The 18,025-nt window shown below is 47.0% G+C and overlaps 1 protein-coding gene across 1 annotated transcript in view; it reads right to left on the reverse strand.

Moving 5' to 3' along the window:
* Positions 1–12,767: 12,767 nt before the first annotated feature.
* The window catches only part of LOC134983851 (oocyte zinc finger protein XlCOF6-like), a 32,595-nt gene continuing 27,337 nt past the window's right edge, over positions 12,768–18,025 (reverse strand). Inside the window, exon 6 of the mRNA XM_063949473.1 lies at positions 12,768–16,520. Coding sequence (XP_063805543.1) covers positions 14,617–16,520 — 1,904 coding nt within the window. The 3' untranslated portion in view covers positions 12,768–14,616. The remainder of the gene's footprint in view (positions 16,521–18,025) is intronic.

Consider the following 18,025-nt stretch of genomic DNA (forward strand, 5'->3'; position numbering starts at 1 on the left):
GAGGATACGTTGGAAGGTTTGCAGGTGAAAACTCTGTGATGTTGAGACCTGTCACCAACTTTTGAGTTGCGGAAGGAACAGTCCTTAATAAGATGACTAGAACTCCCACAGTAAAAGCAGAGGTGAAGCTGCTTGCGATGGCGGCGTTCAGCTTCCATGAGTTTGGAGCGCGGGTAGCTCTGGAATCTGCCCTCTCTCTGCATAGGAGGAGAGACTTGAGTTTGTAGGAAGCTTGACACGGAGGTTGCACTAGTCTCAATACATTGAGCAGGACTCTTCACTGTATTTAAAGCACCACCTAGGATTTCTGGTATGATTGGAATGATTCTTGATAGCAGACTTTAAAGTTGTTCCAATAAATAACAAAGAGTGCTTATAAGTTCAGGTTTTACAGCAGAAGACAGAGGAGTCCTGAAATTTGCAAAGGAGGAAGTCGCCCTCTTAGTAGAATCAGTTGTGAAGGGTGTAACATAGGGCTGACTTGAGCGAGGTCCACCTACAGGAACGAATTGTGCAGAGGAAGTTGGAATAACTGGAGCAGGAGTGACTTGAACTGGAACAGGAAGATCAACAGAACTTGGAAGGGATTGCTGCAAGGTATCCAAACGGGTAGACATTCCCTGTAGAAACAGGATCACTTGTTGTTGTGCTGCCTCATAGCCATTGAGTTGTGATACCAAACTCTGGAGTGACCCTGACCCCACACTCTGACCACCGTCTGGGTCCATGGACCTTGGACAAACTGTCAGGTTGTCAGGATTCAGATTTAGTCTGTTCCCGGAGGAGGCACTAGTGGGTCAGTGTTGGAATGACGTATGAGACGTGGAGGTTGCATAAAGAGTCCTGCGCTGAGGTTTATTAAACATAAAAGTCACAGAGAAATGATATAGCAGTGGATGATAACTTAGAACTGGCAGTAACAGATGAAATAATAAGCAGTAACTGAATCCAAGGTAATAATCAAAAGTCTCTGGCAACACAAATATAGAAGATAACTTGATGACTGAATGCAAATGGTTTCAAGCAAAGCAAAGTCTCTGGTAACAAACGTAGAATAATTTGGTAACTGGATGCAAATGGTTTAAAGCAAAATAAAGTCTCTGATAACACAAATGAGGAATGAAGATAACCTGATAACTGAATGCAAACGGGTTTGAAAAATATAAGGTCACTGGTAACTGTGGTTGATGCAAACAGAACTTTGGTATTTGTAAGAAGCACACAGTCTCTGTAACATAAAAGTTCTTTTAGTCAAGCAAGGCCCAGGCAGGAGACAGTCCTAACTCAGCATGTTTTTTAAGTGCTGGATGCAATACACAGAATGGAATGCTGGTAACAAGGTGCATAGATTAGGCAAAGGATAACACCTGAGGAGAGTCTCTTACTGCTGTTGAACTGTGGCTGGAGTCTGGAGCAAGCAGGAGAAATGCAGAATGATGTATGGAATGAAATGATGAGAGGAACCACTGGAGACTGGAACACGGGGAACCACTGGAGGCTGGAACACGGGGAACCACTGGAGGCTGGAACACGGGGAACCACTGGAGACTTGACACACCAGATGTGACTCATTGTCCAAGGCCATGTGAATGAGCTAGGAACTGGAGTTTATACACCTTGCTCTGTGATGATAGGATGAATCTCTGTGAGAACACACCCTCCAGGATTGGGTGCCCAGATCAGCTGAGAATTAACTGGAGATGGTGATTAACCGGGAGAAGGATTCTGTAGACAGTTAATGCAATGCACTGCTGGTTGCTGGCTGGGATCAGTAGTGCACCGGGAGTTAATGCTGGTTAACTAGAATCACTGTGTACTCCAGGCTGCTGGCTGAAACCAGTGATTACCAAACGATAGAACTGGTTAGGTGGAGCACAGTGAGCTGTGGGCTGCAGGAGACTGAAGACTGAAACTGCTGGGACCTGAAGTTCCACAGGTCCAATTCACAGGGAATACTCTGAAAACAGAGGACTGAAGCCAGGAGACGCCTGTTCACTGGAAGTGATGCAATGGAGACTGCAGATTCCTGACACCCTGTCACGCAGTTTTCTTCCAGTTCATAATAACAGTCCTGTTACTCCCATACTTCCGTCTTCAGTCATTTGGGCAGGCCTCACACAAGATTTATTTACCCAGTTAAAGCAGCTTCAGCATCAAGCTCCTGGAAATACTCCTGCTGGTCGTCTTTACGTCCCTGAGTTTTTGAGAGCTACTGTTTTGACTGAGTTTCATGATAGCAAAGTTGCCGGGCATCCGGGGATCTCTAAGACTTTGGAATTAGTCTCCCGCTCAGTATGGTGGCCTGGTCTTTCTAAAGACATTAAGGAGTTTGTTTTTTCTTGTCAGGTCTGTCCACAGCATAAGGTTCCCCGTTCCTTGCCTATCGGGAAACATATGCCCTTAAATTTTCCTCTCAGGCCATGGTCTCATATTTCCATGGATTTTGTGGTAGACCTCCCTCTGTCAGCCGGATTCCGAGTCATATGGGTGGTAGTGGACCGTTTTAGCAAGATGGCCCATTTCATTGCTCTTCCCCGACTGCCATCTGCCCAGGGATTGGTTGTTTTGTTTCTCCGCCATGTTTTCAGACTTCATGGGTTGCCCACTGATATTGTTTCTGATCGGGGTCCACAATTCATTGCACAATTCTGGAAGTCTTTTTGTGCCTCATTAAAGATGAAATTGTCTTTAACATCCGGCTACCATCCCCAATCCAACGGGCAGACCGAGCGAGTTAATCAATCATTAAAACTGTATTTGCGTTTGTACTCAGCCAAACTCCAGAATGATTGGTCCGAGTTTCTTCCTTTGGCGGAGTTTGCTTACAATAATTCTTGTCATTCCTCCACTAATGTGTCTCCATTTTTTTCAGTTTTTGGTTTTCACCCCAGAGCTAATTCTTTTTTTCAACATTCTTCTGTTTCCTCGCTAACCTTAACCTCTCATCTCAGAGTCATTTGGAAAAAAGTGCACCTTGCTCTCAGAAAAGCGGCATTTCGAGAGAAAAAAATTTCTGACAGGCTCCGACGTCCTTGCACTTTTAAGGTGGGAGACAGGGTATGGTTGTCGACTCGTAACATTAGACTTCGACAAACCTCAGCTAGATTGGGCCCCAAATTTATTGGACCATTTCATATTATTAAAAAAATCAACCCAGTTGCTTTCCGGTTACGTTTACCAAGAGCTCTCCGGATCGGAAATACGTTCCATTGCTCCCTGTTGAAACCATACGTTTCTTCCAGTAGATTTCCTCGGAAGATCTCTCAGGGGAAATCACCAGTAGATGTACAGGGACAACAGGAGTTCTTGGTGGAGAAGGTTCTCGATTCCAAATTGTCCCGGGGTCGGCTTTATTTTCTGGTGCACTGGAAGGGCTATGGTCCGGAGGAAAGGTCTTGGGTCCTGGATAAGGATCTCCATGTCCCGAGGCTCAAGAGGGCATTTTTTCGGGAATTTCCTCGGAAACCTGGCTTTAGGGGTTCCTTGACCCCTCCTCAAGGGGGGGTACTGTTAGGCGCCGGGTCCGCTCGTCGGTGCGGCCCGGCGCCTAGCAACCAGGGACGCCGTGCGCGTACAGCCGCCGGCTCCCTGGCAACGCTAGACGCCGCACGGACCCTAGCAACGGGGACGCCACTGGCGGACCGCGTTCCCCGTTGCTGGGTCCATTTTAATTAGTAAGGGCACCTGTTTCCTGGCCGTGCAGCAAGGCAGCTGCACGGCATTTAGTCCAATCAGCCTCTAAACAGCTGATTGGAGGACTCCCTGTTAAGTACACTCCCAGGGCTTCTCACAGACGCCGGTAATAGCTTCCTGCATGCTGTATCTGTTTGCTGAGAGTGTTTCCAGTCCTGCTGTATCCGGTCGTTCCTGTCCTCAGTTGTCCTGCACTCGGAAGTCGTCATCTGTTCCTGGAGTCCTGACAGAGCACCGTTAAACATCCAGTGGTGTTCGTGAGTCGTGGCATAGCCGTGTGTTGCGGCTTGGCCGCTTTATTACTTATTACTTATTATTTGCGTTTCGGAGCTTTTTGCGGAGGATTCCGCTCCCACAGATCCACTCTGGTATCCAGCGGTGCTGGGTAGAAGTATGGACTAGTGGATTTTGGTTGTCCTTTTATCTGGCGGTTTTTCCGCGCATACTTTAAGTTGGGTTAGTTAGCTTGTTGCCCTTGGCCTGTTGTTAGTCAGAGGTCCTCTTGTCATCATCCTGCCTCAGATTTCCCTTTGTCTCTCACTAAGACCGGGGGGCACCGGAGTTGGGCAGACATAATCCGCATTTCAAACGTGGCTGCCAGGGGCTCAAGAAACCATAGTCTCGCAAGGGATTTCCGATAGCACGGGTGAGACAATAGAGTTAGGGCGCCAGGGGCAACTAGTTTTTCCTGCTCCCGTAACCAGCATTCCCTTCCAGTACTCTGGCCATTGTCATAAGATCTCCTCCGGTCAGGAGTACTGGAATCATAACAGCATCTCTTGAAGTTCCGGGTACCAAGCTCTTCTTGGCCAATCCATAACCACGAGTATAGTTTTCACTCCTCGCCTTCTTCTTATTCTCAGTACCTTGGGTATGAGCGGTAGAGGAGGAAACACATAAACCGACTGGTACACCCACGGTGTCACTAGAGCGTCCACAGCTATCGCCTGAGGGTCCCTTGACCTGGCGCAATATCTTTTTAGCTTTTTGTTGAGGCGGGACACCATCATGTCCACCTGTGGTCTTTCCCAACAGTTTACCAGCATTTGGAAGACTTCTGGATGAAGTCCCCATTCTCCCGGGTGGAAGTCGTGCCTGCTGAGGAAGTCTGCTTCCCAGTTGTCCACTCCCGGAATGCTAACACATGATTCTCTGCCCATTGGAGAATCCTTGTGGCTTCTGCCATCGCCATCCTGCTTCTTGTGCCGCCCTGTCTGTTTACATGGGCGACCGCCGTGATGTTGTCTGATTGGATCAGTACCGGCTGGTTCTGAAGCAGGGGCCTTGCCTGGCTTAGGGCATTGTAAATGGCCCTTAGCTCCAGGATATTTATGTGAAGAGAAATCTTCTGATCTGACCACAGTCCTTGGAAATTTCTTCCCTTTGTGACTGCACCCCAGCCACGAAGGCTGGCATCCGTGGTCACCAGGACCCAGTCCTGTAATCCGAATCTGCGGCCCTCTAGTAGATGAGCCCTCTGCAGCCACCACAGCAGCGACATCCTGGTTCTTGATGATAGGGTTATCCGCTGTTGCATCTGGAGATGGGACCCGGACCATTTGTCCAACAGGTCCCACTGGAACGTCCTTGCGTGGAACCTTCCGAATGGAATTGCTTCGTATGAAGCTACCATTTTCCCCAGGACTCATGTGCATTGATGTACCGACACTTTTCCTGGTTTTAGGATGTCTCTGACTAGAGATGACAACTCCTCGGCTTTTTCCACTGGAAGAAACACTCTTTTCTGGTCTGTGTCCAGAATCATTCCCAGGAACATAAGACGTGTCGTCGGGACCAGCTGTGACTTTGGAATATTGAGAATCCAGCCGTGCTGTTGTAGCACTTCCCGAGAAAGTGCTACCCCCACTACCAACTGTTCTTTGGACCTCGCCTTTATCAGGAGATCGTCCAAGTACGGGATAATTGAAACTCCCTTCTTGCGAAGGAGTATCATCATTTTGGCCATTACCTTGGTAAAGACCCTTGGTGCCGTGGATAACCCAAACGGCAGCGTCTGGAACTGATAGTGACAGTCCTGTACCAGGTACTCCTGGTGCGGAGGGTAAATGGGGACATGCAGGTACACATCCTTGATGTCCAGGGAGACCATGTAATCCCCCTCCTCCAGGCTCGCAATAATCGCCCTGAGCGATTCCGTCTTGAACTTGAACCTTCTGAGATGTGTTCAAGGATTTTAAATTTAAGATGGGTCTCACCGAACCGTCCGGTTTCGGTACCACAAACATTGTGGAATAGTAACCCTTTCCTTGCTGAAGGAGGGGTACCTTGACAATCACTTGTTGTGAATACAGTTTTTTAATAGCCACCAACACTGCCTCCCTGGCAGAGGGAGTTGCCGGTAGGGCAGATTTTAGGAAACGGCGGGGGGGGGGGGGGGGTACGTCTCGAATTCCAGCCTGTACCCCTGAGATACTACTTGAAGGACCCAGGGATCCACCTGTGAGAGAGCCCCCTGTGCGCTGAAATTCCTGAGACGGGACCCCACCGTTCCCGGTTCCGCCTGAGCATCCCCAGCGTCATGCTGTGGACTTACCGGACGCAGGGGAGGACTTCTGCTCCTGGGAACCAGCTGTGTGCTGCAGCTTTTTCCCCCTTCCTCTGCCCCTCGTCAGAAAGGATGAGCCTCTAGCCCTCTTGCTTTTCTGGGGCCGAAAGGACTGTACCAGTTAATACAGTGCTTTCTTTTGCTGCGGGGCAGCATGTGGTAAAAAGGTCGATTTCCCAGCAGTAGCTGTGGAAACGAGGTCTGAAAGGCCCTCCCCAAAAAGTTCCACCCCTTTATAGGGTAAAACTTCCATGTGCCGCTTTGAGTCTGCATCACCTGACCATTGCCTAGTCCATAACCCCCTTCTGGCGGCAATGGAGATAGCGCTTATTCTTGATGCCAGCCGGCAAATATCCCTCTGTGCATCACGCATGTATAAGACAGCGTCTTTTATATGCTCTATTGTCAGCAAAATATTGTCCCTATCCAGGGTATCAATATTATCCGACAGGGAATCTGACCAGGCAGCAGCAGCCCTGCACATCCAAGCTGATGCAATCGCTGGTCGCAATACAATGCCCGTGTGTGTGTAAATAGCTTTTAGGGTAGCTTCCTGCTTCCTATCAGCAGGTTCCTTCAGGGTGGCCGTATCTGGAGACGGTAGTGCCACCTTCTTTGATAAGCGTGTCAGCGCCTTATCTACCCTAGGGGGTGTTTCCCAATGTGACGTTTTGAAATGATCAATTTCTTATCGGGGGAAGTCCATGCTTCCTCACACACCTCATTTAATTCCTCAGATGCACGAAAAACTACAGGTAGTTTTTTCTCACCAAACATAATACCCTTTTTTGTGGTACCTGGGGTATTATCAGAAATGCGCAAAACATTTTTCATTGCCTCAATCATGTAACAGGTGGACCTATTGGAGGGTACACTAGTCTCATCATCGTCGACACTGGAGTCGGTATCCGTGTCGACGTCTGTATCTGTCACCTGAGGTAGCGGGCGTTTTAAAGCCCCTGATGACATTTGAGACGCTGGAACAGGCACAAGCTGTGTAGCCGGCTGTCCTATGTCGTCAAACCTTTTGTGTAAGGAGTTGACACTTTCACGCAATTCCTTCCATAAGTCCAACCACACAGGTGTCGACCCTGCAGGGGGTGACATCACATTCACAGGCATTTGCTCCGCCTCCACATCATTTTCCTCCTCATACATGTCGACACAGCAGACACACAGGGAATGCTCTTACAGAGGACAGGACCCCACAAAGCCCTTTGGGGAGACAGAGGGAGAGTATGCCAGCACACACCAGAGCGCTATATATCACAGGGATATCACCTATAAAAACGTGTTTTCCCCTTATAGCTGCATAATATATTTATACTGCGCCTAATTTGTGCCCCCCCTCTCTTTTTTACCATTTTCTGTAGTGCAGGACTGCAGGGGAGAGCCAGGGAGCTTCCTTCCAGCGGAGCTGTGAGGGAAAATGGCGCCAGTGTGCTGAGGGAGATGGCTCCGCCCCTTTTTCGGCGGGCTTTCTCCCGCTATTGTAAAAGTTCTGGCAGGGGTTAATAAACACCTATATAGCCCCTGGGGCTATATATGGTGCCAGTTCGCCAGCCAAGGTGTTAATATTGCTGCTCAGGGCGACCCCCCCAGCGCCCTGCACCCATCAGTGACCGCAGTGTGTGGTGTGCATGAGGAGCAATGGCGCACAGCTGCAGTGCTGTGCGCTACCTTGGAGAAGACAGAAATCTTCACTCGCCGATTTTCCGGACTTTCTTGCTTTTGGCTCTGTAAGGGGGACAGCGGCGCGGCTCCGGGAACGGACAACGAGGTCGGGTCCTGTGTTCGATCCCTCTGGAGCTAATGGTGTCCTGTAGCCTAAGAAGCCCAAGCTACCACCACTTAGGTAGGTTCGCTTCTTCTCCCCTTAGTCCCTCGATGCAGTGAGCTTGTTGCCAGCAGGTCTCACTGAAAATAAAAAACCTAACATATACTTTCTTCCTAGGAGCTCAGGAGAGCCCCTAGTGTGCATCCAGCTCGGCCGGGCACAGAAATCTAACTGAGGCTTGGAGGAGGGTCATAGGGGGAGGAGCCAGTGCACACCAGATAGTCCTAAATCTTTCTTTAGAGTGCCCAGTCTCTTGCGGAGCCTGTCTATTCCCCATGGTCCTTACGGAGTCCCCAGCATCCACTAGGATGTCAGAGAAATAAGCTTTATTAACAATGAAACAGACATACAGTGATATATATTAACTAATGTGAATCAAAAACACAAGTTAAGAAATGCCATATAACAGTGATTATGAGTCCAGAGTTATATATGTGAACTTCCCTCATATTAATGTGTCTTTTGGTAATCTATGTGTGTTAGCTAACATTGGCCCTCATTCCGAGTTGATCGGTCGCAAGGCGATTTTAGCAGAGTTGCACACGCTAAGCCGCCGCCTACTGGGAGTGAATCTTAGCTTCTTAAAATTGCGAACGATGTATTCGCAATATTGCGATTACAAACTACTTAGCAGTTTCAGAGTAGCATCTGACTTACTCGGCATCTGCGATCAGTTCAGTGCTTGTCGTTCCTGGTTTGACGTCACAAACACACCCAGCGTTCGCCCAGACACTCCCCCGTTTCTCCGGCCACTCCTGCGTTTTTTCCGGAAACGGTAGCATTTTTATCCACACGCCCCTAAAACGCCGTGTTTCCGCCCAGTAACACCCATTTCCTGTCAATCACACTACGATCGCCGGAGCGATGAAAAAGCCGTAAGTAAAAATACTAACTTCATTGTAAAAATACTTGGCGCAGTCGCAGTGCGAATATTGCGCATGCGTACTAAGCGGATTTTCACTGCGATGCGATGAAAAATACAGAGCGAACGACTCGGAATGAGGGCCATTGTTCTCAAAACTCCAATTTTAAATTATGGAATGAATCATATAGGGAGCTGGCTCTAAAGAAAGCATTGTAACCCTAAATTTCATTTAACCCCCTAGGGGAAATAGTTCCCAGGGTATAAATCCATCTGGATTCTTTTTGTAACAGCACCCTGTCCCTGTTACCGTCCCTGAGGGATTTAGGTACATGGTGTATTAGAATCGCCCTAATTGAGGCAACTCCATGATTGCCCTCTAAGCAGTGCCTTGCAAATGGTTGATCACTTTGGTTCTTTTCATGGGCCTTTTTAATGGCACTGCGATGAAGGGCCATCCTCTCCCTAAATTGACGAATAGTCTTGCCCACATAGGCAAGACCACAGGGACAAGTTAAAAGGTATATTACATGTGTAGTTGTGCAGGTAAGTCTGTGCCGGATTTAAATTTTTTGACCACTATGTGGGTGGTTAAATGTTGCTCCTGTAATAAGAGTATTACAGGTAGCACACCCTAGACATTTAAAACATCCCTGTTTTTGTCACAGAAAATAGGACTGACTAATCTTAGTAAGGTTAGAAACATCAAGTTTCATAACATAATCCCCTAGATTTTTGCCACGTGTGTGGCAAGGCATGAGACGAGTTTCTGCTAATGTGGACAATGCCTGATCAGTCTGTATGATTGGCCACATTTGTTTTGCTTTCTTAACCACCCGTTTACTTGCTGTCGTATATTTATTGACCCAGGTTAGTTTTTTAACCCCCGAAACCCTATGTCTAATTTTGGGTGTGAGAGCCTGCTCCCGTGGCATATTAAGAACCCTTGTCTTTGACGCCTGTAATGCTATCATTGGATATCCACGCTGGGCAAATTTACTCAACATGTTATCCAATGCCACTATGGTTTCTGCCGGGTCTGAGGTAATTCTTCTAACCCGCAGAAATTGCGAGTAGGGGAGTCCTGTCTTGAGAGCCAAAGGATGAAACATTTGATGACTAAGTAATGTATTCCGATCGGTGGGTTTGATGTAAATGGAGGTAGATACCCCTTTGTCACTACGGGTGATGGATACGTCTAAAAAATGTATTGTAAACTCATCCAATGTTGTGGTGAACTTCACTACATGTTCTGTTTATGTTTTTCCCATAGTTGGACCAGATCTTCCCTAGAGCCTTGCCAAAACACCAGGTCATCAATATAGCGTTTGTAATAAACTACCTGCGACATAACAGTTGTGTTAAGATAAAACATTTGTTTTTCAACATAGTGCATGAAGGCGCAGGCGTTCGATGGGGCCACTGCCGACCCCATCGCACAGCATGCTATTTGTAAAAAGAATCCTCCATTAAAGACAAAGTAATTCCGACTCAAAACCAAATGTAACAACTTCAAAAAAAACTCCTAGGTCGGGGCCCGTATTTAAACGGTTCTCATTTAGTAGTAGATGCAGGTGTAGAGGCTAGTGACATCAGCACTACACATCAACATGTGCTCAGGTAAGTCACCCAATTCTTGCATTTGTATCAAGAGAGTAGTTGTGTCTTTTAAATAAGACGGTGTAGCTTGGATGCATGGATTTAAAATGCATCCAAAAATATTGATACTGGATGATATAAAGAGCCCCTGGCCGACACTATAGGTCGGCCAGGTAGGTCTACGAGTGACTTATGTATCTTAGGCACAGTGTAAAAAAGGGGCACTTTCGGATATTCTACACACAATGCTTTCTTAACTTCAGAAGAAATAAGGCCCTGTTCACAAACATCCTGTAAATACTGGTCCAATTCTGTTTTAAACTCTCGAGTTGGGTCCCTAGTCAGTCTCCTATAAGTGGATGTGTCGTTGAGCTGACGATCACATTCACGTATATAAGACCCAAGGTATATATATGTATATATGTATTGTTCCATTAAATATTAAGGACACCGTGTATGGATACCGTGTGTGGGATCAAATTGTTCAGGGCCACATAAGTAATAATTCGGTGGTTGCGAGGATATTGTCACATATTGCGGCAACAAGTTATTAGCGATACCGGATTCATGTATATTACTGTATGATACTGTGGTCGGTTTGATCTGGTCTTTAGGTGGGAGCCCAGAAGTAACCTGTAATCACATCACAAGATTAGGTGTCGCTCAGTGTTCGAGCTGACCAATGACCCACAGTGTACTGAATATGTCCCACCCCTGGACCAATGGAAGATCTTACATTCCCCATTGTACTGTTATTGGAACATTGTATAAAAGGACGCACCTGGCCCAGGTTTCAGTCACCTTTCTCAGAGGTCATCTTGTAAGACGACTGAGGCCTGGAATCCGGTGGCGCAGCGTATGTATGACGGTAACTGATCCTATTGTATTGGTATAGTTGTATTGCTAATTGTACTTGCATTTATTTCCCGTGTCTGTTGTATATTATTGCACGTATTACTGTATCCTTGAATTGTATTGTGTTGCTACAGTGCAGCATTATTATCCCTTTGTGTCCGCTAGGGACTAATATATATGGTTATTGGGTTGGACCTTTAATCCAAATGTACCCATCTGTCTCGTCTGTTATTTTGTTAATCTGGCGAAGCGTCAGGGACACTTCCGACACTCTACTAAGGTCTAAGTGTGTTATATTGCTGTAGCCATATATATTCACCAAAGTATTATGAGTGCATCAACGCTCAAAAGGTACGCTAAGTGGTGCTACGCATAGGTACGCCCGTAGCTAGGAATAAAGTGTAAACAGCGTAACATTGAGGAAACTGCGCAACTGACCTATTGTCCATCAGTTTACTTTAAAAACAGTTTATCAGAGTAAACAAAAACAACAGAACAGTTGAACAGACAAAATTTAATTAAAACCAACAAATGATAAAACTATTTAATTACACAGAGAGACCCCCCCCTTCCCCCCGTAATATCATCCCACTATTCAAATGCGCTGTCAAAATCGGACATAGCCAAAATTGCACCAGAAATATTTTGCTTTTAAACAACTTTATTTCATATCTTTAATACACATATTTTTGTCTGTATTTTAAACTTAAAAAATACTTTACTCTGCACAACAGCCTATGGGGGTCATTCAGACCCATCCGCAATAGTGGCTCGCAGCAGTTTACCCGGTGGTGGCAAAATGCACATGCACAGCGGCCACACAGACACACACATTGTGGTCGCATCCCTGAGGGGTGAACGCGGGTGGGCCGGGACCATTTTCCAGGAGGGGGAGGGGGGGGGGTTGCGTGATGTCACATCTGCGTTCATCTCTGATTAACCCCCTATAAGCTTCCAGAGTGCACCTCATATCTCATCTTTTCCAAGTTACTACAAATGATATGAGATCGGTAGCAGCACTACTTTCAGGATTATTACACAGAACACACATAAAGGCTGACACAGCAAATAACAGTAACACATACAAGGGATTAATTAGAAATAAGGAAGCATAATCATCATTAAGTCTAATTATCAACTGATTCTGTGGAACACATACACCTCTTTACTGCCTCCAGCAGCCCCTGGTACTGCACTGTGACCACCCGCCCCATCTCCCCCCCACTATTGCCATCCACCCCATGTCTCCCCCACTACTGCCACGCACCCTGTCCTCTCCCCACTACTGCCACCCACCCTGTCTCCCCCCACTACTGCCACTGCCCTGTCTCCCCCCACTACTGACATCCACCCGTGTCTCCCCTACTACTGCCACCTGCCCTGTTTCCCCTACTACTGCCGTCCGTCCCATCTCCCCCCACTATTGCCATCCACCCGTGTCTCCCCTACTACTGCCACCTGCCCTGTCTCCCCGCTCTGACACCTCAGCCCTGCTTGCAGATGTTTACCCACATAGACATTGCCTCCAGCAGCTCCCACTACTGCCACCCACCCTGTCTCCCTCCTCAGCCCTGCTTGGGGACGTTTTCCCACATACACATTGCATCAAACAGCTCCTACTACTGCCCGCTGCCCTGTCTCCCTCCTCAGCCCTGCTTGGGGACATTTACCCACATAGACATTGCCTCCAGCAGCTCCCACTACTGCCACCCACCCTGTCTCCCGCCTCAGCCCTGCTTGGGGACGTTTAACCTCATAGACATTGCCTCCAGCAGCTCCTACTACTGCCCCCTGCCCTGTCTCCCTCCTCAGCACTGCTTGGGGACAATATTACCCACATAGACATTGCCTCCAGTAGCCCCCGCTACTGCCACCCACCCTGTTTCCCCTGACATCTTAGCATTGCTTGGGAATTTATGGTACTGCTAACAGTCCATCAACAGATGGAAGAAACCCAGGCAGTACGGAAGCAGCAGCTGCTTCTGGTATCATGGTCATGCAAGGCTGGGAGTCAGTAAGATTACTTAATAGAGGGTCTAAATTCAGTAAAGATAGCAGATGCTGCTAATTAGCAATCCTTTTCCTAGCGTGCTAGGGGCCGCCCATCGCAAGGCCACCCAGCATGCTGACCACCGCCTACCCCCTTGATGAAACAGAAATTGCGATTGCCTCACAATTTCTGCTTTATCGTAGAAATTAGTGAAGCCTCCTGCTGCCGCTGCTTGCGCAGGAGGCCCGCTGCATTTTTCTTGATCATGGCAGCTGCATGTGATGTCACACAGCCGTGATCATGCCCGTCTGTCCTCCGTTCGCGCCACACTGCCCCAGCACCGATCCGTCTCCTCCCTGGAAATGGAGCATTGCCCGCCCACCCCCGTGACTGCCTCTGCCTGACAGGCAATCACATTTTCTGCGTCCCCTCTGCAGAAAATGCAGGTGCATGCACGGGATGGGCGCAGTGGATGCGCCCGCAATTTTTCAATAATTCCGTTTGGATCACACACTGCGATCAGACCTGAATTAGGCCCCGAGTCATCATCTTACAGGCAGCCAGTGATGGGAGCAGAGAATGGGTGTTATGTGGCAGGAACGGGCTGGTTAGGTAACAGCCTGGCTGCTGCATTCTGTACAAGCTACAAGCTCAGTAATTCTTTTGCTGGGAGACCCAGGTAGAGGACATTGCAGTAGTCTGTGCGTGATGATACAAGTACATGTATGACTGTAGGTAGATCTTCTGAGGGAAATAAGTGCTGGAGTCTGGCTATGTTCCTCAGATGAGGATCTGATTGTGGATGATACCTGATGTCTAAGTGTCACTCCACCATCCAGGACACCAAGATTCTGCACAGGATCAGAATTTTGTAACTCTGAACCCCCAAGTGTAAGTCTGGTTGGTTTGCAAAGCTGAGCTGTAGCCCTGTCCTTTGTTGGTGAGCTTCTACCATATGGACCTGTTTCACCAGGACTGAGTCACAGCCAACTGGCATCACCCACACCTGGAGCTCAGCTAGACAACCATTTAGGATTGGGACTGGGTTCTCAGTGTCTGGAGCAAAAGACAGATCATCTGCATAGCAGTGGTAGATGAGGACATGACATCTGATTATTTCACCATGCAGTAGCATGTATATTGCAAAAAGCATAGAAGATACGATAAGAACCTTGAAGAACAACGCATGGCAATGATGAGTATACTCCAGAAGATTAAAATGGCTTCTCACCTGTGTGTCTTCTCTGGTGTGTAACAAATTGTGATTTGTGTGTAAAACATTTCCCCCACTCAGAACATGGAAATGGCTTCGCACCTGTGTGACTTCTGTGATGTATAACAAGAGCTGAGTTGTGTGCAAAACATTTCCCACACTCAGAGCATGGAAATGGATTCTCACCTGTGTGAATTTGCTGATGTGTAACAAGATGTGATTTCTGTGTAAAACATTTCCCACACTCAGAGCATGGAAATGGCTTCTCACCTGTGTGACTTTTCTCATGTTTAAAAAAATCTCTTTTGTGTGCAAAACATTTCCCACACTCAGGACATGGAAATGGCTTCTCACCTGTGTGACTTCTCTGATGTGTAACAAGTTCTGATTTCTGAGTATAACTTTTCGTGCACTCAGTGCAAGAAAAAGGCTTCTCACCTGTGTGATTTCTCTGATGAATAACAAGATGTGATTTGTGTGCAAAACATTTTCCACAGTCAGAACATGGAAATGGCCTCGCACCTGTGTGACTTCGATGATGTCTAACAATATCTGATTTCCAGGCAAAACATTTCCCACACTCAGAGCAAGAAAATGGCTTCTCACCTGTGTGACTTCTGTGATGTATAACAAGTTGTGATTTCCGGGCAAAACATTTCCCACACTCAGAGCAGGAAATTGGATTCTCACCTGTGTGACTTCTGTTATGACTAACAAGATCTGATTTTTGTGCAAAACTTTTACCACACTCAGTACATGGAAATGGCTTCTCACCTGTGTGACTTCTCTTATGTTTAACAAGATCTGATTTGTTTGCAAAACATTTCCCACACTCAGAGCATGGAAAAGGCTTCTCACCTGTGTGACTTCTCTGATGTTTAACAAGTTGTGATTTCCAGGCAAAACATTTCCCACACTCAGAGCAAGAAATTGGATTCTCGCCTGTGTGACTTCTGTTATGACTAACAAGATCTGAATTTTGTGCAAAACATTTACCACACTCAGGACATGGAAATGGCTTCTCACCTGTGTGACTTCTCTGATGTCTAGCAAGTTGTGAGTTTTGTGCAAAATATTTCCCACACTCAGAACATGGAAATGGTGATGTACCTGTGTGACTTCTCTTATGTGCATCAAGAGTTGATTTGTATGTAAAACAGTTCCCACACTCAGAACAGGAATATGGTTTCTCACCTGTATGTATTCTCTTATGTATTACAAGTTGTGATTTATATGTAAAACATTTCCCACACTCAGAACATGGAAATGGATTTTCACCTGTGTGACTTCGCAGATGTGTAACAAGTTGTGATTTCCAGGTAAAACATTTCCCACACTCAGAACATGAAAATGGCTTCTCACCTGTGTGATTTCTGTTATGACTAACAAGATCTGATTTATGTGCAAAACATTTCCCACACTCAGGACATGGAAATGGCCTTTCACCTGTGTGACTTCGCTGATGTGTAATAAGTTGTGATTTCTGGGTAAAACATTTCCCACACTCAGAACAGGAATATGGTTTCTCACCTGTATGTATTCTCTCATGTGTAACAAGACCTGATTTGTATGTAAAACATTTTCCACACTCAGAACATGGAAATTGCTTCTCATCTGCCTTAGCAGGCTGATGGGTAATAAGCTTTGTGTTCTGTGTAAAACATTTGGCATCTATAGAACACAGAAACACTGTATCTACTCTTAGAGCTGTAACAGATGCACCAATATCAGAGGGATCAGGAGAACATCTCCCAGGATCAGATGGATCAGCTGATAGAGCTGGATGTATAATTGGGGTAATGGGAGTAGGTCCTGGAGAATCCTGTCTACTGTCATCTTTTATGTCACAATCCGGGGATAACATTAGATGTCCTTCTGAGATATTCCTGCTTGTGTGTCCATCTGCTGGAAATAAAACACATTATGGAAATGTGAAATTTTCTGTAACAATATTAATCTTGTAAACAATAGGAGAAGACGACTTTCTGGGACACTTAATAGTAAATGTGTGTATTAAAACATAACTTTTAATGAAGGCTTTATAATAATGTCTCCTAACGTTACTCCTGGAAGCATTGGTAAGGTAGCATTCCTTTATGTGTGTGCTCATACGCTGGTAAGCCTGTACATGTGTTACTCACCCTTATATAAGGTATATTGCGACAGCAGAGTAGGTGTGGAACAAAGTACTTTACATGCAATATACCATATGATACCCTGTAATCATCATCATCTACTAGGTTATAATCCACTGTTACACCCCCATCTTCAGTGTCTTACCTCTATTCTCTCACTTGTAATAAGGATGATGTGTGTACGGTAAGTATGATACAGAGAATTACATATCAGGATCTATACAGCAGCCACCATACTTCTGCATCTCATACGTGTGCTACTGGCAGCAGTGAACATCTGAGTGAGAGTGCCGGGAAGACAGCAGAGTCTGATGAGAAAGAGATTGGATCTGCCTTTGCAGGGATGTACCACACTTGTTAGTATATAAAATAATAAATAAGAGGGGCCTGAGTCCATCCAGACGTGCTTTCTGGAGTTCTCCTCACTAAGTGGCTTATCTACCCTCCTTGATAACTCTCAGCCACCGGCTGGGACCAAGACCCAATCTATTAAGTACCCCACTCCTCCTGCCCTAAAGCCGCTCACTCTGCTCAGTCCGGGCACGTTCACTGCTGCAGCCTAGTGACACAGCTGAAGCCATGGGCTGTATTCTGAGGCTAAGTGCGCCCAGTCTTTCTTGCACGCTCCGCGCTTTTGCCTCAGGTGGGAGCACTGGCTCTTGCTACTGCAGGGGGCAGAATGGGCTGCACACAGTCACTGGAGCCCCTTGGAAAGTGAGGTGATGATCAAGCACTCTTGCTCCATTGCCCTTTCTCCGAATTCCACTAGCCGATCTGCTTAGGTATCCGTGTTGCCCCCCCAGGGATGTTGGACCTTCGGCCCTGCTAGGTATGAAACATGGCTGCTGCTAGTAGAGAGGGTGGGGCTTGTGGGTCTCACCGGTTCTGTACAAAGGTCCACTGGTAGGCCGCCCTCTTTGATGCCAACGCCCTTAGCACTCTCTACCTCCACCAAGCTCACGAGTGCCGCCCTCATGATGCTTCTGGACGTGTTGAAAAAGGATATCCACACCCTTCTCCTGATACACGATCTCCAGATCATCCTTAGACATTCCGCTGAAGTCCGCCATCTTGTGCGTTCTCCTGCGCTGCAGTTACTCCTCTCCTAACTCGGCTTCTCCAATCAGGTGACTGAAAAGCCACCTAAGATTATCCCACCGCTATGCCAGCAATTTCTGTGACCGGACGGTTCTGTATGAAAGCCCTCGCATCCTGCCCCAGTCACGGAATGGATGTTTAGGTCACACGGGATCTGGCCACTTAGGAGATTCCCAC

Source organism: Pseudophryne corroboree (genome assembly GCF_028390025.1).
Source record: "Pseudophryne corroboree isolate aPseCor3 chromosome 3 unlocalized genomic scaffold, aPseCor3.hap2 SUPER_3_unloc_26, whole genome shotgun sequence".
In the NCBI taxonomy this organism is placed as follows: Eukaryota; Metazoa; Chordata; class Amphibia; order Anura; family Myobatrachidae; genus Pseudophryne; species Pseudophryne corroboree.